The sequence below is a fragment of the Sarcophilus harrisii genome, chromosome 1, assembly GCF_902635505.1.
Source record: "Sarcophilus harrisii chromosome 1, mSarHar1.11, whole genome shotgun sequence".
Taxonomy (NCBI): Eukaryota; Metazoa; Chordata; class Mammalia; order Dasyuromorphia; family Dasyuridae; genus Sarcophilus; species Sarcophilus harrisii.
The window spans coordinates 135,050,234-135,074,229 of NC_045426.1; the positions used below are offsets into that span (position 1 = coordinate 135,050,234).

The 23,996-nt window shown below is 34.1% G+C and overlaps 1 protein-coding gene across 6 annotated transcripts; it reads right to left on the bottom strand.

The window, feature by feature from the left end:
- Positions 1-9,612: 9,612 nt before the first annotated feature.
- On the bottom strand, positions 9,613-23,996 carry TMEM267 (transmembrane protein 267). Of its 6 annotated transcripts, XM_023496107.2 has the most exons (5): positions 23,860-23,945; positions 23,393-23,433; positions 20,606-20,722; positions 17,135-17,522; positions 9,613-11,760 (listed from the first exon to the last, which is right to left on the bottom strand). In XM_023496107.2, the coding sequence occupies exons 4-5, from the start codon at positions 17,444-17,446 to the stop codon at positions 11,428-11,430; spliced, it is 645 nt and encodes a 214-aa protein (XP_023351875.1). In that variant the 5' UTR covers positions 17,447-17,522; positions 20,606-20,722; positions 23,393-23,433; positions 23,860-23,945; the 3' UTR covers positions 9,613-11,427. The 6 variants fall into 6 exon arrangements, with proteins under 6 accessions (XP_023351875.1, XP_003759953.1, XP_031820589.1 ...); XM_003759905.4 differs by lacking the exon at positions 23,393-23,433 and having other exon boundaries at positions 23,860-23,996; XM_031964729.1 differs by lacking the exon at positions 20,606-20,722.

Sequence of the window (23,996 nt, forward strand, 5' to 3'; positions counted from 1 at the left end):
TAAGGTGAAGATTACAGGAATGTTTAAATTATTTTTCTGTATTTTTTATTATTTCTATGTCTCCATGACCTACATAAATATGGTGTGTGCAAGCCAATATTTACTTAAAACTTTAGATATATTTACTTAACCAGAAATGATGACATTTATCCTTGTTCAATGTTATCAATATCCAGGGATCCTCAAACTACGGCCCGTGGGCCAGATGCAGCAGCTGAGGATGTTTATCCCCCTCACCCAGGGCTAGGAAGTTTCTTTATTTAAAGGCCCACAAAACAAAGTTTTTGTTTTTACTATAATCTGGCCCTCCAACAGTCTGAGGGACAGTAAACTGGCCCCCTATTTAAAAAGTTTGAGGACCCTGAGGCTATTAGTTTAAATGATGTCAGCTCAGTAATTTGAAATTTGAAGCTTTTGACCTTCAAATCAATCAGTCAAGAAGATTGATGATTCCTCTTGGAATCAGGGAAACAAAGCATTCCGTTCTAATCTGCCTTTGGCACCAATGTTTAACATTCAAGTAGAGGAGAGGGCACCTATTTCTCAATACTCCCCAATTATGATGTAATCCTTTATAACAGAATCTATAAAAGCTGTATATCTTTACTATTTCTTTAACCCTTCTACTGTGAGCTTTCTCTCTTTCCCTCCTCTCAGTGGAACTGCTCATTCTCATGAGAATTTATTAATAAACAACAACCTTTTTGCTTTCTACTGAGTGATCTCTGAGTAGTTATTTTGGGTAAGGGTCTTCTACATTCCTCACACCTGGATTTAGGAAGACAAATTCAAATCCCAGTCTCACAAATTTAACAATATTGTGACAATGGGCAAGTCATTTAGCTTTTGGAATTCTCCTTGGTTCTGAGTTTTGCCTCCCTCAAAAACTGAACTCTTCTCTCTGTAGTGTTTAGCTATTAAAACCCTGTTAGAGCAAGAAAAAAAAAACCTATGAAAACTATGAAAAGCTTGGTTCTTCAGTGATTCTGTGATCCAAAGCAATCCCAATAGACTCTGGGAAGGAAATACCATCTGCATACAGAAAAAGAACTAGGGAGACTGAATAGAAATAAACATATGCTACGTTCACCTCTTTTTTCTGTTTTTTCATTTCTGCCATAGTTTTCCCCTTTTGCTATGATTTTTCTCTCCCAACATGATTCTTAAAGCAATGTGTATTAAAAATAAATAAACTTACAACAAAAACAAAAAGAAAAAAAAACAAAACCTTGTTAGCTCCTTAGATTTACTCTTTAATTCCTCTCTGAAGGTGTTCACATATGCCAAAGGATCAAGGTAAGACACATCTTTATACTGACTAAATGTAAATATAGCAGTGAAGAAGTACATTGACAATTTTGTTCCTCTGTAAAATAGATCCTAGAGTAAAATTCTTACTTGAAAGCACTGTGAAGATGAATTCAGCCTAGCAAAGGGAAAAACAAAACCATAGAATTCCTTCCCTACATTTCTGCTCTGGTTTTCTCTGGGGCATGGAGTTAAGGAGGTTATAGATGCTGCAGCCACAGGGTGGCTACAACTTATGGACCTGGAGTGAACAAAGAAATGGCAAAAGGCTGTGTGAAGCTGGATTTAAGATCTGGTAACTCTCGTTCTCCTTGCAAGGTGGCCCAGATGTCAGTACAGGCTGATTTGGGTGGGCCTTGGATTTTTAGAGCACCCACTCCTCTTAGGGCACCTAAGCAGCCAGGTGGCACTCTGGATAGAGTTCTGAGCCTGAAGTCAGGAAGACCTGAGTTCAAATCCAGCCCCAGACTTATTAAATTATATGTTCCCAGGTAAGTCATTTAATTTCTACCTGCCTCAGTTTCCTTAACTATAAAATGAGTAGAATAATAGTGTCTGCATCACAGGGTTCTTGTGAGGATCAAATGAGATATCTGTAAAGTGTCTGGCACACTGTAGGACCTAATGTTATGCCACAGTTCTCTTTAACTGTTCTGACTTGGTTTCCCTGAACTAGTTTCCTTTGTCTCAGTTTCCTTAGCTGTTCTGTTAAATCCCCTTAGTCATAAAAACCCACTCTAGTCCATTAAGGTTGGGAACCGTTTACTCTAAGGTTATAAATTGCTAGCAAGATAAACAAGAGAGCAGAACTCCTGTCCTCAAGAATTTACAATATCCCTCTAAAATATTCCAAGATACCTCACTGACATCTTTATCTCTGGGTATTCAGACATCCTGTCTCTAGGCTTTTAGGAGTTATGGTCTCCCCCCAACCTGACAGAAGCCTTCGAGCCTTTTTTACCTTCTTTGTCTCTAGGGTTATTTAAAGGAGGGGACCACTCTTATTCTTTGCTTCATTCTTTGAGATGACAGCCCTGGGACCAAAATGGTTTCCTTGGTCCCAGTATATCTTTATCTTTATCTGACTGGATAATTTGAGATGAGAGTCCTGTCCAGTCAATTATACTCTCCAATTAATAAACTATTGAAAACTCTCTAATCTCTCTCCTGCCTCAGTTTCTCCGGCATTACACTTAATAAATGTTATTTCCTTTTTTCCTTCTTTGTATACCACATATCAGCCTGAAAGGAGTGAATTAGGACTTGGAGCCTGCAAGCAATATGGAAAGTTCTTGGTCTGGTTTGTTTTAGACGGAAAAGGCTATATAAACACTTTTTAAAGGATTGCTATCATTACTGGAATTTATTGGAATTATTGGGACACAGTAAGATCCCGAACTAGGTACTTTGGAGACTAATTATTAACTAATTTCTTAGGTCAATGTGAACACACTCAACAAAAGTGATCACTGGAATATTCTCAGTATTTTGTGGGAATCTAGAGAAAATAAGTATACAAGAGAAGATAGTTAATTGACTGAATCTAATAGAAAAATAGAACTAAATATGGAAATGGGACTTTAAATAAAGTCAAGGATCATTAAAATGTCCAAAAGAGTAGCTAGGACAAGTCCATTAGTAAAATCTTCTAAGGAACCAAGGTGCATAAATGCTGGGACCAGTTCAGAAGACAGCCAACAATATAATAACTACAAAATTTGGCTATTTTCATCTTAATGATGGAATAGTATAATATACAGTATTTGGATCATATTTCTTCAATCTAAAATAAATACTTGAAAGTTCAGCTGGCAGATATTTAAATAACAGGAAAATTAAAAAAAAATACAAATAATAGCATAGTACCAGGAAGGCAAATTAGAATTCAACAAAATCAGCAAACCTAATGGCTTCTCCAGAAGCTACTAGAATGAAATAAACTCAAGATAACCTTTATTTCAAGGAATTGAGATGTAAGTAAAATTCTGTGACAGTTTGCTCTAGGAAGTGATGAAAGCCTTTCCTTTAGAGATCTTTAGACTAAGACAGAAACACATCTAAAGGTAGTTTAAATTGCACTGCCTCCATGCAGGGAGATATTTAGGCACCTCAAAGTCATCTGACTTTGCATTTTCTGAGGTGGATGATGAAAAGAGGAAATCTTTAGTGGATAATTAAGAAAGGAACCTCTTAGGCTCTTGCTTTGCATCTTTGTGTACCACTTAAAAAAAATCAGATCACCATTTTCTAATCTTGTGATTCAGGACTAGAGGAAACACCACAGATAAATTAACTAAAACATCAGGAGCTTTTATTCAAGTTTTGGACAATGAGCTCTATTCAGTAGCCCCTAAATCGGGCAAACAAAGAGCAAACTTTCAATCCATCTAGAAGTGAACTAGTAAAAATCTACAACTCTTAAAAGATTCTTCATTCAACTTTCTGGATGAATAATGATAATAATTATAATATAACCAACATATATAAAATATAGAAATATAATAGCACCTACAGATTGTTGTGAGCACGAAGTGTACTAACATGTAAATAATAATAGCACTCATTTCATATATACATAAAATTTACATATGCACACACATATATATGTAAAATTAAGCTATATTTAAATATTTATCTACAGAGTAATACAAATAGATAACTTTTTTGGTATCTTTTGATAGTCTAATAAGGCTTTTTAGAATCATATTTTTAAAGGCATAAAATGAAATACAAAGGATGACTACTAACAGACATTAAGAGCTACCCTTTACATAGCATTGTAAGATCTGCATAACACTTTACACATATTATCTCATTTAATTTTCACATCAACCCTGTGAAGCAGAAGCCATTATTTCCCCCATTTTACAGATGAGGAAACTGAGGCTGAAAGGTTAAATGACTTGGTGTCTTATTGAAGAGACAGTAACCAAAATATTTTTGAAAACAACTTCATGGGCCCCAGGTTAAGAACTCCTGATATAGTAATTTAAGTAATTGTAAATTGCTTTACATAAGCTATTTCATACATATGTTTTTTCAACACTTCAGTATGATCACCAAGATCATTCATCAAAAATGAAGACATTTTTCTGCCCCATTTAAATCCAAAGAAAATGCAGGTTGGAGAAGATGATGAGGTAATTTCCACAGGTAAATAGATTGGATACAGACAGGCTATCATTTGGAGTGAAAGATCACCTGAAGGGTGCAGGCTCCTCATGGGCTCCCCAAGTTTGATAGCTTTGTGCAGGCTGCCTCTACCCACCCTGTGTATTGTTGAGCTGCCATTTAAGAAAAGAAGCATTCAAGCTCTGGGTACACCATTGCATCAGAACAGATTCTCATCAGTTTTAAGACAACTTCCTTCTGTGAGTTTAAAATTCAGCTTGTATAGACTGGAAAAGCAAAGTTGTTGTACTTTATCAACTTCTTATTTATTTATTTTACTACTTTTTAATCAGTCCAGCCCGGTATTGACTGTATGATATGGTATGACTGTAAAATAGATTGGACTTCTGGAATGTTTGTCTTGTGGAAAGAACTTAAAAGAATATCCCATGAAGTGGTGCCCATACTTATCAGACTGCGGGAGTAATAAAGCATGGCACACAGTCCACCTAAAGGTTCTGCAGAAGGCCATACAGAGGGATTTGAGACGGTCACCTATTCAATCAGCCAAATATTTACTTAGTTACTATAAGATCATACCACATACCTCTAGGAGCAGCAGAAATTAGGAGAATTCTGTTATATGTAAACTTTATACTTACATTTCTATTCAAAGAAACTTCTGCTTTCTTGTTTTAGGCAAGACCTGGAGTCAGACCCAAATTCAAATCCTGCCTCAGATAGGTCCTTGCTATTTGACACTTACTCTCTCTCAGCCTCAGTTTCTTCATTTGCAAAATGGGGGGTGGGGGGTGGAATAGCACCTATTTTGCAGAATTGTTGTAAAGATCAAACAAGATAATATGTTAAAGCATTTTGCAATCCTATAAATTCTAGGTATTTTTATAATTCTCGGTAATAGACAATCAAGTGAAGATGTAAAGTTTCTCTATGTTAGATCTTTACTATTTGTAAAGTAATTAATCAGCTGGGAGGACTTGGGCATGGACCAAAATAAAAAAGAAAATTGAACCCCAAATGACCTTTAGAAATCCTAAGAAGAAAGACTAAACTGAAAGGGACTTAAAGAGGCCATCTAGTCCAAACCTCTTATATCATAGGTGAGGTAAAGGAAAGTCCAGGAGAGTGAGACTTACTGGGGATCACACAAGCTAGCAGGCTCCAAAAACAGGAGTTGAGCCCAGGTTATCTGACTGCATAGCTCTTTCCGTCATACCATGCTGCTTCCTAAGTATTCCTCATCCATGATTTCATGAACTTTAAGGTTCAATATTAAAATTCACAGCAACTACATAGTTCAAACTTGCTAAATTCCATGGGCCAGATTCAAAATAGACTGTAAAATAAGATGACATCATAATTTTGTTGTGGTTGTTTTAGATCTACAATTTCTTTGTTGTAGGCAACTATTTGTTAAGAAACAATCTCTTCCAATGCAATTTATAAATGTAGAGTTGTTTTAGGGAACAGAAAGGCTAAATGATTTGCTGTGACAGAAGCCAGATTTGAACTCAGCTATTGCTGAGTGATGCCCAACATTTATACTTCTGTAACTTGAAGAGTCTGTTTTCTTACTATTGGAGATATTCACTATATATTGGTATTGTGACTTTTCACCTTATGGATGTTTTTTTTTCTCCAAAAAAATTCTCTATTATTAAGTCCCCTACTATGTGCCTGTTTTCAATGTCTCTTGATTTTACTGAAGAGGATCTGGAAAGTCCTTGGGCTTGGGGCATTTTAGCATAATGTCATCTAGCAGTAAAGATTTTTGTAGAAATTTGTCATTGATAGAAAAACTCTTATTAGAACTCTATAGGTCATCCTCTATGACACTGTCAAACAACACAAATGTTTTATGACTTTTTTGATGCTGACATTAATTGGGTCATTAAATGGTTTTTGTCTATTATAAAGTACATCTTCTCATGCTCATAGCCATCACGAACAATGGTGAGGGTTGGGTGAGAGTGAAGTCTAAACAAACAAATATTGTTATTGATGCATGTTATCCTGCAGTATAATACTTAGGAATTGAAAATAATGCCAAAGAAACTGATGGAGAGTGAGCAAGATAAAATGATATTGAAATTTGGGTATTTCATTTGGTTTATTGTTTCTTCTGGAATATTCTGCTTTACTTACATGTTCTTTTGGGAATTCACAGGGTCCTCTGTCTGGGAAGTATCAATTAATTTTCCTTTGTCTTTTAATATTTATTCAGAGATATTTGTTTTCATTTAGATTTCTTGAAAACTGACTTCTTATCTTTCCTTTTGGTTTATCTTCTTTTGCTTGTGGTTTTTAAATGTGTTTTATTCCTTTTGAGTTCTTCAGTAACTTTAGTCTTTTTGTTCCTTATATTCCTCTTTCATTCACTTTCTAACTCCTCCCCTTTTAATGGAAGTTCTCCTTGAAAAATTCTATATAAATATCCCAAAAGTCTTAGTGCAGTGTTAAGCTTTAATTCCAGAAGAATTAAGAATGAAGAATGAAGACAACATTTATTAAATCCTAAGCTAAGGGCTGAAGTTATGGAAAGAAAGTTGCATAACCGTTATGAAAGAGACAACACATATAGAAGGTTTCGTCTTCAAGTCAGACAGAAAGCACAGCTGCCAAGCAAATAGTAACGAATGTTATTTCTGTATATATATATCTCTCTCTCTATATAGTTATATTGGTTTATGATGTTAAACCATTTGACAAGGCCAAGAATTTTGATTGCAAGAACTTTCTTTTCAGGATCTTCAGTATCCCCCACCCTTACCCTAAATGTGGGAATAATTTAATTTGCAAAAACCTCAGACAAAAGAAACACAAGTTTGTTCAGTCTTTTCAATTGTGTCCAACTTTTCATGACCCTATTTGGGCATTTCTTAATAAAGATACTAGAGCAGTTTGCTAATTTCCTTCTCTAGCTTATTTTACAGATGAAAAAAGATTAAATGACTTACCCAGAGTCACATAATTAGTATGTGTCTGACCTGATACTCATTCTATTGCACCAAACACAACAACCAAGGAGACACAAATGATGAAATAAATTATCATAAAAAGGAGGAAAAAAGCTATAGACATTGTGAAGACGAGTTAGCACCCTGTATACCTTAGAATCAGCCAGAGTCAGGATAAGCAAAAGTCCTTGGTTTTTAGGGGTAGAAGTGAAGAGAATGGACACAGGATCTCCACGACCTTCCTTCTCCCTGTCTATTGCCAAAGAGTGACTCTGGCTAGTTTTACTCCACCCTCTAATCCTTCCCACAATTCTCTGTATACACCAAAAGATTGAACCAGCACAGAATAGTGGGAAGGGCCATTTTCCAAGCATATGATAATAGAGTATTGTCCAATCGCTAGTTAGGCTTAAGTGCTCACTTGTCCAACCTCAGTGCATCAACTCAAGAGTTTCAGCTCTTTACAAGACATTTATTGGGTTAAAAACAAAGAAATAACAAAAATAAATCTGTTAATGGATCCTTTGTTAAGAGTACACAAAGAGACAAAAGTGAAAACAGAACTCAAATAGAAACAATGGGGGTGAAATAGGCCAGAAACATCATGGACTAAACTTACCAAACATCTTATCTACAAAAGAATTGAAATTCTTTATGGAACTAAATTTCAAAATAGGAAGATACATAAAAGGGAAGAGGAAAACATAAAGAGGAATGTGTGATGTGGCTCCAAGTCAATGGTAAACAATGAAGGAAAAAGAAATGTTTTAAGTATTTTAGGAAAAAAGGGGACTTACAGGAGAATAGGTTATGTGACAAAGGGAGGAATTAAAGCAGAGAGAAAGAAAGGAAGAAACTCTTAGTTCAGTGTTGGGAGAGGGTACCTATAAAAGAAATTCTCATTGTGGGATAAACACATTTTTAAAAAATAGCTTTTTATTAAGATGCTCCAAGTCATTATTAATCAGAGAAATGCAAATTAAGACAACTCTAAGATACCACTACACACCTGTCAGATTGGCTAAGATGACAGGAAAAAATAATGATGATTGTTGGAGGGGATGCGGGAAAACTGGGACATCGATGCATTGTTGGTGGAGTTGTGAATAAATCCAACCATTCTGGAGAGTAGTGTGGAACTATGCTCAAAAAGTTATCAAACTGTGCATACCCTTTGATCCAGCAGTGTTACTACTGGGATTATATCCCAAAGAGATTATAAAGAAGGGAAAGGGACCTGTATGTGCAGGAATGTTTGTGGCAGCCCTTTTTGTAGTGGCTAGAAACTGGAAACTGAATGGATGCCCATCAGTTGGAGAATGGCTGAATAAATTGTGGTATATGAATATTATGGAATATTATTGTTCTGTAAGAAATGACCAACAGGATGGTTTCAGAAAGGCCTGGAAAGACTTACACGAACTGATGCTGAGTGAAATGAGCAGGACCAGGAGATCATTATATACTTCAACAACAATACTATGTGATGACCAGTTCTGATGGACCTGGCCATCCTCAGCAATGAGATCAACCAAATCATTTCCAATGGAGCAGTAATGAACTGAACCAGCTACGCCCAGAGAAAGAACTCTGGGAGATGACTAAAAACCATTACATTGAATTCCCAATCCCTATATTTATGCACACCTGCATTTTTGATTTCCTTCACAAGCTAATTGTACAATATTTCAGAGTCTGATTCTTTTTGTACAGCAAAATAACGTTTTGGTCATGTATACTTATTTTGTATCTAATTTATATTTTAATATATTTAACATCTACTGGTCATCCTGCCATCTAGGGGAGGGGGTGGGGGGGTAAGAGGTGAAAAATTGGAACAAGAGGTTTGGCAATTGTTAATGCTGTATAGTTACCCATGCATATAACCTGTAAATAAAAGGCTATTAAATAAAAAAAAAAAAAGCTTTTTATTTACAAGTTATATGCATGGGTAACTTTACAGCATTGACAACTGCCAAACCTTTTGTTCCAATTTTTCACCTCTTACCCCCCACCCCTCTATGGGGGTGCTCTATGTCTAACCTGCAAGAGGTCACAATTACAGCTTCCAAAGTGATTAAAGGAAGAGACTATGTTGGACAGAGAAATCAACCCCAAACTGCTTTTAATTAGTAAAATTAAATCACTTAAATATATGCTATATTTAAGTTATTCCCCTTTGCCCAACTAATTTAAGAAATAAGAAAGAAACAAATGCCAATGTAATATTCTTTAATGACATCCTGTATTTTGATTAAATTCCAACCTGGTTTGAAGAAAAAAAATTACGAAGCATTTTAAAACTTGATTAAAAAGAAAGTAAACAAAAGACTAATACTTCTTTGATTAATTAATTTTTAAAAATAGGTTATTTTTTCTATTTGGAAACAAAAAGAGAATAAAAAGTGTCCTTCTTCATTGATGGACTTGAATGAATTAGTCAGAGCCTGTATAGAACTTAATGACAATTTACTGAACATCAATTCAGTCTGATGTAAAAAAAAAAAAAAAAAAATCTCTTTTTCTCAAGTAGACTTCATGAATCATTCATAATTTCTCACAGATTAAGGCACACATCATTACTGGCATCATAGTTCACATCCGTAAGAAAATATAAATAACATATGAAGACAATGGATTTTGTGTGCAGTAAAATATAACATGTGACGCTGAATACATTGATCTTCAAGAAGGTAGCTTTAAACTGTATGTAAATCCAAGAGTTATAATTGTTCATTTTTCCTCTAAACTTGGCCATTTTAACAGACATTGATTTAAAGGACTATAACCAAAAATAAGTTTCCTTAAATTAGCTTATTTGGGGAAAAGTTACTTTTCCTTTTAAATAGTAGGCAATTTAATTGTTTTTAATCATTTGACTGATACATTATTTTTTGACAGAGCATATAAACAAATTGATGGCAATTGAAATAATCTTAATGGCATATATGTGGATCCTATATTTGTTATTACATTATTAGTGGTTATGTTTGTAGATCAAAGGTCAATTGAAGTTCCACTGACATAACCAAAAAATCCTTTTAATTATTATTCTGTAAATAATGTAGACATATTCATATCTAGTAGTAGTAGTAGTATCTTAAAAACAAAAAACAAAACAAAAACAGATAAAATTCCAATGCATGGGATTCATGGGCAAAACGTCTAGATAGAAGACACTTTGATAAAATATTATTATAAGCATTATATTATAGCTAATACTTTATTATAGTGGGAATGTATTTCCTGAAATAGTAAATTTGTTCTAACATTGTTCTAACATAATAAATTCCACCACCAAACCACTTGATGTCAACCACCAAACCACTCTCAATACTCTATTTATATAAACTAATTCTGTCCTAAATTAACTATTAGCACCTGACAAATTGTATTTTCAGGTTAGGTAAAAATTCAAAATAAATACTAGCAGTCATTTTTACATATGAATAGCATTCAACTTTAGTTATTTCAATGCTTCAAGATTCACAGGAGTTAAGCAGCTCAACATAATGTTAGCTGTCAGAACTTGGGCAACCTAAACCTTGAGCTTCTTTTCAGAAGGAAACGGGCTGCTCAAAAGTATATAATACTCCAAAACTTCAAATCAATTCAACTCAACAAATATGGAAGATTGCTTGGAAATGGCCCCTTAAACTGCTTTTTTGGAAACAATCATGACCTAAATAATAAATAAAACCAAAACCCAAAATGCTGATGGTGAAACAAGAAAAACTGAATAAATGTATAAAAAAATCTGAGTTAGAAGAAATGAAACAATTTTTGCATATACATATACATGTGTGTGTATATATATATATATATATATATGACTAAAACTGCATTAATGACATTCTTCCTATTAAAATAATTTTGTTTACCATGCAAAACAATTCTATAAGCAAAGAAACTAAATATTAGAACTACAATTGCTGCAGAAGTGACATGTATTTTAAAATTCACTTCAATGATGAGTACATTCAATGATTACTTTTAAACAGTGTTCTCCAAAAGTTGTCACCTAGTTCCCTTAAACATCGATATGAATTCCATGTTTTATAGACATCTCTCTGGTTCTTGCTAAATACATAATGAATGAACTTAAATGAGGTAAAGATGCTGTGATTGTCACATAGAGCCAATATGGCAGGGGAGAAGTTTTTCCAAAAGGGCAAATCCATAAACCATGACGAATTCCATCCCGAACATGGTGAGAAGTCCAAGAAATAAATAACATCCAGGGAAGAAAGCACCATGAGTCTTTGAGCTGGAAAAGGTGCATAATCAACTTTAGTGCCAGTACCACAATAGGTATCAGAGTAGAACAGTGGAGAAAAGGCCTATGTGGTAGGTTCAAAGCAGCCTGGGGAGGAAAAGAAAAAGAAATATCAAGTATTGTTTCTATGTGGGAAGGGGAATTTTTTTTTTTAGATATTTACTGGTCATTTTCCAGTTTTTTTGACTGAAGTCGCAAGTAAAATTTTTCTCTATTGGCTTCATTCCAACCATTCCAATACATGAATCAAAACAACTATATCCAAATAAAGGTAGGTGATATGTGTAATAAGAGCCATTTTCTTACTTAAATAATCAGAGTTGAGGAATCATATTGTTAATAATCACATTTTACACTTAAAGTTGGATTTAACAGAAAATGGTTGACTTTTAAAATACCTTCATTATCTCCCCTTTGTTTTGTGTCAACACAAAACAGGGAATCAAATGTCATAAAATATTAGCAAAATGATTATATTATCACTTTATTTTTCCTCTAAGTTGCCAGAACCATGTAGCAATATCATGCACATTTCTCCAATATTTCAAAATATCTGTAATTTTATTAGTGTGGGTACTCTTTCCATTAATGGAGATTAAAATCTTACCACCCATTAGGAGACCGGTGTCATGGGTTGCTAAAGCAAAAAGGAAAAGAAAATCAGCTTGCTGTCTAACCTTAATCTGGGTCCATACTTTCACACCTTTCCAATCTGCTAACTTCAAAAGCTTGTATTCAGTTGGCATAAACAAGTTACTATATTATACTCAGAACAAACATGCTCTTATTCTTAAAAAAAAAAAATAAATAACCTAAACAGTTAGGAAGAATAGATGCATCTGTGGTAAGGTACTGATTCTGGAATCAAAAAGACCAGAATTTAAAAAAAAAAAAAAAATCTTTCTTCAGACATTTACTAGCTGTGTGACTCTGAACAAGTTGCTTAACTTCTGCATGCCTCAGTTTTCTCTATAAAATGTTGATAATAATAGAACCTACCTTTAAGGACTGTTGTGAGAATCAAATGAGATATTTGTAAAGTGCCTACAGTGCCTAGAACATAATAAGCACTATATAAATGCTAGCAATGACTATTACTATTAACAGATAATTAACAAAGTAAAATTATTTTGCAAGTAAGTTAGCTCTGATCATCCCATAATAAAGTAAAATACAATTTTTTACAGTAGAAAATTATTTAAATCTTGGACAGAATGTCACAGGTACATAAACAGATTCTAAAACATCTATCTCTGAATTGAGCTTTTCTATAGAAATTAATTCATTATTTTTATATATACAGAGAGCAGAAACTCTAAACTTTTTTTTAAATCAGAGGACCTCTTTATATTCTTACAAATTATTGAGTCCCCCAAAGAGATTTTATGTGGATTATTTTTATTTATTTATTTTATTATAGCCTTTTATTTACAAGTTATATGCATGGGTAATTTTACAGCATTGACAATTGCCAAACTTTTTGTTCCAATTTTTCCCCTCCTTCTCCCCATCCCCTCTCCCAGATGGCAGCTTGACCAATACATGTTAAATATGTTAAAGTATAAATTAAATACAATATAAGTATACATGTTATTTTGCTGTACAAAAAGAATCAGACTTTGAAATAATGCACAATTAGCCTGTGAAGGAAATAAAAAATGCAGGTGGACAAAAATATGGGGATTGGGAATTCAATGTAATGGTTCATAGTCATCTCCCAGAGTTCTTTTGCTGGGTGTAGCTGGTTCAATTCATTACTGTTCTATTGGAACTGATTTGGTTCATCTCATTGCTGGAGATGGCACGTCCATCAGAACTGATCATTATATAGTATTGTTGTGGAAGTATATAATGATCTCCTGGTCCTGCTCATTTCACTCAGCATCAGTTCGTGTAAGTCTCTCCAGGCCTTTCTGAAATCATCCTGTTGGTAATTTCTTACCGAACAATAATATTTCATAATATTCATATACCACAATTTATTCAGCCATTCTCCAATTGATGGCCATCCACTCAGTTTCCAGTTTCTGGCCACTACAAAAAGGACTGCCACAAACATTCTTGTACATACAGGTCCCTTACCCTTCTTTAAGAGATTTTATGTGGATTATTGCAATATTTAAAATATTATAAGTTTACATTAATGCCACATTAAACTAATAACTAATTTTTAAAAAAGCAATAATAAACCTATTATATGTGAAGACAAGTAGCATTAAAAAAAATTTCCAAAATGAAAAAAAAATGAGAAAATGGCATTGTTTTATACATTTTTTCAAATCTCTTTAATGATGGTTTAATAAAAAACATTTGGGTTCCCACATCTGTTTCTGCATTTCATCTGTTGCAATATGTTGTTGTATTGAAGTACCTGAAGAAATCTGTCCTCACACAGATGTGTATTTGGAAAGGGGAAGTTTAATAGGTAAATAACACTTTAGTATTATTACAAAATTAGTTTTGACCATGAAAATCCTTTGAAAGGGTCTTGGGGATTTCCTGAAATCCTGGGACCATATTTTGAGAACTACTGATTTACAGCATGAAAGATATAATTAAAAATTCTAGTTTAAATCACATACAAATAGTAAGTGATATCATTTTATTTGTCTTCTCAAAGTTTAGGGAAAGACTGGAGAGAGGGAGAGAATTTGGAACTCAAAAATTTTTTAAAAATAAATGTTAAAAATACCAAAAAAAAAAAAAAAAAGTATTTATTTATTTGCTGAGGTAATTGGGGTTAAGTGACTTGCTCAGGGTCACACAGCTAGGAAGTGTTAAGTGTCTGAGGTCACATTTGAACTCAGGTCCTCCTGACTTCTGGGCTGGTGCTCTACCCGCTGCACCAACTAGCTGCCCCAAAATGAATTTTTAAAAAAACATATAAATATGGACTCATAGAATTAAATGGGAGATTGTATTTCCAATGGGAAGTAAAAGTTACCCTTAGTGTGAGAATAAATAAAAAATCTGGGCCAATTACTATGTAACTATATAATCATAGGGTTATGTTGGACATTTCAGCTATTCTATTCAACTACAATTCTATCAACTACTTAGCTTCCTGATGTTTTATAGCCAGAGATGGCAATTTTCTAGGACTATTTAAAATTTGTTGTTATTGACTAGCCTTTCATTTTAAATGTTGGATACTATTAACAGGGTATGAAAAAAAAATAACAAGGAACTTATTTCTAGGTTTCTTGCTAGAATATTAATATACAACTTATTTATAGACAAATTATGAGTAATTGCAGACTGCTGCAAAAATAAATATGAAGACCACTACTCAAAAACAACCAAAAAATTTTTGCTGATATTTATTACTGATAAACTATGCCATCTACTGGTAAATGTAAAGTAAATTATTTTCAATAGTCTCTGAGGAACTGAAGGACTTACATAGTATTTAACCTGAAGAAAACTACTTGCTAGATGAATCATGGGCTTTATGATGGTTTTAAACAAAAACAAAAACAAAAAAAAAACTTAAAAAAAACTAAACCAACATTTGAATATTTGCTTGGTGCAAAGTATTATGACAGGGATTACAAATTAAAAATAATTTCTCTAACATGTAATTATTGTGAAGTTAATCTATCATATTAGTTTTAAAAAGAACAAAATCCCCTCATCTCTCAGTTCTTTGAAATATATTATAAATTGGCTATCATCAAAATAAGTATTAGACCAAAAAAAAAAAAAAAGAAATCTGTGAGACAGAACAAAGATATCAAATAGATAACCAAATGTATATAAAAGATTAGTCTTTGATAAATTTTAAAAAAGATTGAAGAATTCATTATTTAACAATTATCTCTGAAAAAAATTGGTTAATAACTCAAAATGTGTTTAGATATATCTTTTGTTTCACATGTTAGTGAATTTTAGCTGGATAATAGACAACTTTTTAAAAAAAAACTATAAAATTTGAATAAACAATTCTGCATAATAAAAGCAAAATAATCAAAAGAAAAAGATTGTCTATTTAAACTATAACAAATGAAAATCTGAGATCTAAAATATATAGAAAGGTGTCAAAATATACAAAAGTAATTAACTCCAAGTCCAAAATGGATACTCACAGGATATAAGCAGACAATTTTCAAGAAGAAACACAAAATGACAAACATCATTTGAAAAAAATTCAATCTTACTAATAACCAAAGCTGTTCATATGGAAGGGGAAATGTCAAGAATTTCAAAGAGAAATAATGAAAAAAACCAAGAATGATGGGGGTCTGAAAATGTCAGATTTCAATTTATATTATAAAGTAATAATTATCAAAAGTCTTTGGGAACTGGTTAAAAGCAGAAACAACAGATTATTCTATGACACCCAGAAACAATACAACATAGTATTATTGTGTTTGAGAAGTCCAAAGACATCAATTACTAAGGTTAGAATTTAAAAGATGCTGGGATAACTTGAAAGCAATCTGTCAGAAATTAGTCTTAGACCAACATATTATGTTGCAATAACTCCAAACAGATATATGATTTTCTTATTATAGAAAAATTAAGAGAAGAGATATTTTTTATCTAAACTGCGTTTGCTAGGGACAGAATTCTTACATTACAAAGAAAATAAGTGATCACAAAAGAGAGAATGAGTAATCTGAATTACATTATTAAAAATGAAAAGCTTCTATACTAGCAAAATTAGAATCAGAAAGGGAATGATACAGAAAAAAAAAAAAAACAACTTCACAACAAATTTCTCTGATATATGTGGAATTTATATGAATACAGAAAACAAGAGCCATTCCCCAGTAGATAAAGGGTAAAAGAACACGAAGAGAGTTTTCAAATGGAAAAAAAAAAAAATCAAAATAACAATATGAAAAATAATCATATATTTAAAAAGCTCCCAATCAATGTGAGAAATGAAAACTCTCACAACATTTAGAAGACAAATACAACAAAAGAAGAAAATAGCAGATGTTAGAAGAGTTTTGGAAGGACAGACATAGGACTGCTTTAGAATAATGAATTTGTCCCATCATTACTGAAATTAATTTGGAGTGCTATCCAAAAGTTACTTCACTGAATGTACATATCTTTTGATCCACATATACTAGTATTTTGTATATACTCAAAAACTGAGGGAAATGACCCATCTAGTACAAAAAGGATTTTTAGCAGTACTTTTTGTTGCAGCAAAGACTGACTAGGAGAATAGCTGAACAAATTGTGATATGTGAATGTAACTGAATATCATTGCATTATAAGAAATTATAACTATGACAATTTCTGAGAATCTTAGGAATGTCTATTGCAGAGAAAAATGATTAGGGCTTTTACAAATGCTACGTTGTAACAGTTTTTATAACTGCATGTCAATATAAAGTAACTGAAAAGAAAAAAATAAGATAAGTGTTAAATTTTTAAGAACTGATGGGAAGAATATTTGGCTGAGATTATTTGGAAAAACAACAAGAAAATAAAATATGTTTCTTACCTTTAAAGATAGAGATCCAGCTAGAAAAAAGTGGTCCACATCAATAAAAGAGGCTAGAAATCCAGCCAAAATTATTTCTCCAAAATCACTTTTCTTCTTGAGTCCAATTACTATTGCCCATGACCACATTCCAATTATACCATGCACTGCATTATCAGAGAGGGCTCTAAGCCAGTCATTTTGCTGAATGGAAGAAAACTGAAAAAGTCTGTCTGCTACAAAGCAGAATAAACCTAAACCAAGGCTAGAAATAACAGACAGAGTGCTAAATGTCTGGAGGAGAGCAAAGGTCTTTTCCGTCTCAGTTGCCATCACAATTGAAATGTTGCTGTATTTTAAATGCCATCAGAGAACTTATAGTCTATTGTAGTTTACATACTCACATATCCTGTAACAGAATGTATAAAACATGATTAAGATTTGGTCCAATATTCACTACTTACACATAAGATAATATTACTAGGTTAATCTCACATGTGAGAGAGGCAACATGGAATATAGTAAATAGAGGGCCAGTTCTGGGAGCTAAGAGGCCCTGGGTTCAAGTTCTGTCTCTGACACATAGTGACTACAAGACCCTGAATATTTTTTTTTAATCTTAAAATGTAATTTTAAATTTAATCTCTCAGTGCCTTCAGGAAACATTCGAAGACTATATATACTGCATGGTTGTTGTTGGTATGCCTTGATAAAGGCAATGTCCTCACTGGAAGCTCCTTTTACCAATGAAATTACAGGTCCATTAAAAAATATTCATATATATGAAATATATACACCTATTATGAGCCTCTCTATTGTCCTCTGAGTTATATTCAATTTTATTTTTCAAAGATATTATACTCTATATTTTATTGCCACATAACAATACTGATTAATACTAAACAGATAGGTCTTTACTTTCCTGGAAAATTCAGGGTTAATAGTTAAGATTTATAATTACTAGAAGGTAATCTAACCTATTCTACTCCTTCCTTCTATTCAACTCTGGACTGAACTCATTGTCTATCCATGCCACTGTCCCAGATTTACAACAGGCTTTACATATTGTTCATCTATATATATGTTGATATAACATATATTCATCCAGCTGGCCTTTCTTGTGTGAATTAAGAGACCAAATGACTATAAATATGTATAATTTTCTAGAGGTACACAGAACTCTTGGTCCCAGCATGCAGAGTTTAGGAAGAGCACTGAGAGTAACATACTTACGAGACATTCTTACAAAAAGGCAGCATAGTATAGTGAATAGGAGTGGAAAGAAGGAAGGCAATAAGCATTTATATAATGCCTACTAAGTGAAAGGAATTGTGCTAAATGCTTTTATTTTTTAAACAAATATCTCATTTGATCCTCTCACCAACCATAAGAGATAGGTGCTATTTATTATCTCCATTTTTATAGCTGAGGAAACTAAGGCAAACAGAAGTTAAGTTGGTTAAGTGTCTGAGGCTGAATTTGAACTCGGGTCTTCCAACTTGAGGCCCAGGATTTTATCCATTGAATCACCAAGGTACTGCATTTAGAATCAGAAGAATCTAGGTTTGCATCTTGCCTCTTCATATGTGACACAAGTACTTAATATATGACTAAAAACTACTTAACTTCTGAGACTTTATTTTCATTATCTATAGAGTGACAACATAAATTAAATTAACAACTTACTGAAGAGTAATAATACCTGTGTATATAAAATACTTTGTAAAATTTAAGGTACTACATAAATATCCCTGGTGATGACTCCTATTTTCTTTTTTTTTTTTTTTTTTTTTTTTTTTATTTTTTATTTTTTTTTTATTTTTTTTTTTTTATACTTTTTTTTTTTATTTTTTTTATTTAATAGCCTTTAATTTACAGGATATATACATGGGTAACTTTACAGCATTAACAATTGCCAAACCTCTTGTTCCAATTTTTCACCTCTTACCCCTCCCCCCACCCCCTCCCCTAAATGGCAGGATGACCAGTAGATGTTAAATATATTAAAATATAACTTAGATACACAATAAGTATACATGACCAAAACATTATTTTGCTGTACAAAAAGAATCAGACTCTGAATTATTGTACAATTAGCTTGTGAAGGAAATCAAAGATGCAGGTGTGCATAAATATAGGGACTGGGAATTCAATGTAATGGTTTTTAGTCATCTCCCAGAGTTCTTTTTCTGGGTATAGCTAGTTCAGTTCATTACTGCTCCATTAGAAATGATTTGGTTGATCTCGTTGCTGAGGATGGCCTGATCCATCAGGACTGGTCATCATCTAGTATTGTTGTTGAAGTATATAATGATCTCCTGTTCCTGCTCATTTCACTTAGCATCAGTTCGTGTAAGTCTCTCCAGGCCTTTCTGAAATCATCCTGTTGGTCATTTCTTACAGAACAGTAATATTCCATAATTTTCATATACCACAATTTATTCAGCCATTCTCCAACTGATGGACATCCATTCAGTTTCCAGTTTCTAGCCACTACAAAAAGGGCTGCCACAAACATTCGTGCACATACAGGTCCCTTTCCCTTCTTTATAATCTCTTTGGGATATAATCCCAGTAGTAACACTGCTGGATCAAAGGGTATGCACAGTTTGATAACTTTTTGAGCATAGTTCCAAACTACTCTCCAAAATGGTTGGATTCGTTCACAACTCCACCAACAATGAATCAATGATGACTCCTATTTTCAAATACCATTAATTTAGGTTAAATATTGACAAAGGGCTTCTGCATACTTTGAAGATTAATTCATTCTTTATCTAAAAACCTTAGAGTTTATCATTTCTTCAGATTATGTCCCTGGCTTTTATTTCAAATTAAATCAGAGTAATTATATGTTGTGAATATAACTAAATTTGAAATATGAATGCATAATGAAACCAGGAAATATGTAAAAGTTCCATTGCATATATGGAAAGTTCATGATACTTTCAAATGGGTATCAGAGCTTTAACTACAAAATTTTTTCACCAGAGACAAAAACATTTTGGGGAATGGGAGGAGGTGGCAGCAGTAGTATCACAGAGGACAGTCTTACTAAAGGAGAGTTGTATCAGGAGATAAGGCAGTTTAGTTCAAGTGTCTTAACTTGTGTCTAGAGGAGTGCTGTCAAGGAAAGGAAGAAGGGTCAGAGAGGAATAAGGAAATCAGGGATTTTATGGTGATGGGACCTTGAAAATGAATGGTAAATAGGAACAGTGAAGGGAGTAGGGTCTTGTCAGGTAGCATAAACCAGCACAGAACCATGAGGCTTGGGGACAGAAGTGTCTAGATCTTCAGGAGGAGAAGAAATTTTTCTCCATGTCAGTGACCAGAGGCAAAACCTCAGTTAATCCTAGCAAGATCTGTAATTTATGTTAGCCAAGCAATTAAAAAAAATATGATAAATTTGTAAAGTAATCGCACAAATCTGTTTCATTTCATTTTCTTTTTACTATCAATTATTTAACAAACTACAAAACTTATCATACTAACCTTATATATGTGTGAAGGTTGCAGACACCAAAAGGGTCTGGTAGCCGATGTGATGTCATGAGGGCATGAATTAGAACATCATTTACCATAAGAAATTGAGACCCAGTTTAATGGGAACTAAAAACATAAAAATGCTTATTTATAAGAACTCAGTGACAGAAGATAGCTGATATCTGTGTTTTATATATGGAGATAGAAATGGCTTTTCCTTGCTTACATTGGCTGTCTACAATTTTTGTTGGCTGCCATTAAGGTGAACAGAAATTCTAAGTAGCTTTAGTTGGACTGGTTAGAGACTGGCATTATTACTGGAAATGACAGTTCTAATAACATAGGAGTTATTTAAAAAAAAAAAAAAAAAAAAAAAAAAGGAAGATGTTATCTTCCTTTTGCCCCAACTTTCTCATGGATGGGATAAGAAAAGTGAAGGATACTAGGAAATTGGGGGAGAGATCTGAATACCTGAATACCTGTCAGAAAGTGTGAAATTACAGCTGTCAAAAGAAGACACATTAACTACTTATTAAGTATCTACTCTCTGTGATGGGCTGTTAGTAGTTCACAGAGAAAATTAAGGCAAAGCTTGGGCCTTTAAGTACCTTATAATCTAAAAGTAGACACTAATTACTATATATATGTATATGTGTATGTGTGTATATATATGTATATACACATATACATGTAGAATAACTTGCTTTATGATTTTTAGTGTGGAGAAAAGTTACCTATTCAATCCTATTCCTGCCTTTTCTCTTTGAAATGGTTACTGACTTAAGACAGTCTTTCTGTGACTTTGAAAAACTCAGAAAAAAGTATTGTAGTAAATTTATATGAGCCAAAATCTCTAACCCATTAACCAAAGTATCAGGCATGATAATCTTATGTATTTTTTTAAAAGACCATTTATTCAAGAATCTTAAAAATTTTTCCAAAGTACCAATTTAGGCAAAATGAGAAATTATGGCTGGGGAATTTCCCATAACATAGCTAATCATTAACTATAAAATAGTAAAAATAAATTAATTTGTTTTATTTTCATAGAATTATAAAGCCAGAGATTTTTAAAAAATCCTTATGATTGATCTGAATTCCGATTTCTGATAATTTAACATGTCTGATTTTGGGGGATATGTGTTTCTCTGAAAAACAAGGTTAATACACATTTCCTCTACCATGAATTGACCTTGTCTTTTTGACATTAGTTCAGCAATACATCTTTTTCTCCTCTTAGTCTCTATCATGCTTTTTCTCTTTATAATTACTCTCTAGCTGATCCCATTACCTACCATGAGTTAAAATATCAACACTATTCAGATGAATTCTATATGCACTCCTAAATCACTGTTGAATATTTCCACTAGGATTTCCCATCAGCATCTCAATTTAAATGTTTAAGATGGAATTTCCTTGATAAAACTGCCGCTCCACATTTTCCTAATTCTGTTGAGAGCATCACCATCCTTCTAGTCATTCTAGTTCACTTCATCAAGGATATCCGTAACACTGTTTTTTTTTTTCATTGATGTCCTTACTCAAACAGTTCCTAAGTTTTTCAACTCTATCTTCTCTTGCAACTGTCATCCTTTTCTTTATACTCTAAGTCAATCACCCACCCTAGTTCAAACCTTCATTACCTTTTTTTCTGGACTGATAGAACAGTCTCTAATTTGTTTTCCTGCTTTTAAATACTCTTTGCCCATTCTAATTCGTTCTTCACATTACTGCCAAAATAATCCTAAAGTAAAAATCCAATCATATATAACTCTATGCATGAATAGCTTCCTATTGTTTCTAGAATAAAAGGCAAATTATCCAGCTTGGCACTGAAGACCCTCCAAAACTGGATCTAGCTTTCTTTCCCAGATTTATTTCAATTATTCCTCTTCACCAAATCTACCTTCTGTTCAAACCAGGCAACATTTTTTTCTAAAGAAAAATTACCTTGTACTTATTTATACATTACAGCTCTCAATAGAATATAAGCCTTTTGAAGTCAAAGAGGAAGGCAGCATAGTATAATGTCAGTACAGGACATGCAGTCTGAGGATCAAAAATGCACCTCTGATACGTATTACTTGTGTGACCTTGTGCAAGTCACCTAAACTCCCAAGGCTTCAGTTGCCTTCTCTGTAAAATGAAGGAGTTGGGTGAGGTGGTTTTTGAGGTCCTTCAATTCTAGAGAATCTATAATGCTATTGGTTTTTTTTTTGTCTTTGCTTCTCCAGTTTGTAGTAGTATTTAGCATATCAAAGGTGCTTAATAATTGGTGAACTGAAGTTTATAAATATCTTTTTCATCAGTTGCTCCCAAAGGAATCTGAAAGAAGGTTTTTTGGATCTAAAAATTTGATGAACATGTCATCTATGTACCTTTACTAAGTTATGCACAGTGTCCCAAAAGTCTTAGTGCAGTCAAGCTCGAATAATTTTAATAGTTTAAAACTGCACAAAAACTTTCGAAACACTCTGTATATAAACAGCACAGGGTCAAATACAATCCTTGGGAATTCTGACAGAGAACTCCTTCCAAAATATCCCTGCTAGTCCTAAACTGCTTTCAGCTGATTCCCGTGAAAGTAACTTAAAAGGATATTTATAAACTTTGTGATAATTCAGAGTGAAACAAATTCTTAAAGTCAGTCCTCCAAAACAGCACAAAACTTCGATAACCAAGTTTGTTTGTTTTTAAAAGCCGGTGGGGGTGTGGGAGGGGGGACACGAGGAAGTGTCAGGATTCAATTAGAATTTGAGCTCCTAGGAGAAAAGAGGACCCAGGGGGTTCCCATACCTTGTACTCAGCCAATTAACTTCTGCAGCTTCTCCCGCAGCCTGAGGGGATGAGAGGCAACTGGAGATGGGGGAAGGGGAAAGTTTTTCCGAACCCACCCCCCACGAGGCTGGAGGAGGGGTGGGGGGTGGGGGGGGAGGAAGCTCCTTAAGTGCTGGACAGCTCCCGGGGACCTGAGGAGCCCAGCCCGCTCGGACCCGAGCTGGACCCGACTTAGACCTCCTTCTCCGAGAGCAGAGCCGAAAGAGGAGGAAAGGCTCGGATGCTGCCCCGCGCCACAGCCTTGGGGCTTTCCCGCCCTCCCAACCTCGGGAGAGGCTCCGGGACCTCCAGCTCCAACTTCTCCACCGAACCCCCCACCCTCCTTCCGCCTCCCAAGAGCGACCTCCGAGGTCGCCCCAGGCCCATCCAGCTCAGAGTTGACGGTCCTGTAGGAGCCGCCCGCCCTCCCGGCCGCGCCCACCGACCGAATGACTCCGGCGTTGTCGGTCCGTCTGTCTGTCCGCGGCCCCGGGTGCGAGAGCAACCTCGAAGGTGCGGAGCCGAACCCGCGGCTCTTCAGCTGCCCACCAACGAGACGTGCGGAGCCGGCTAGAGAAGCTCC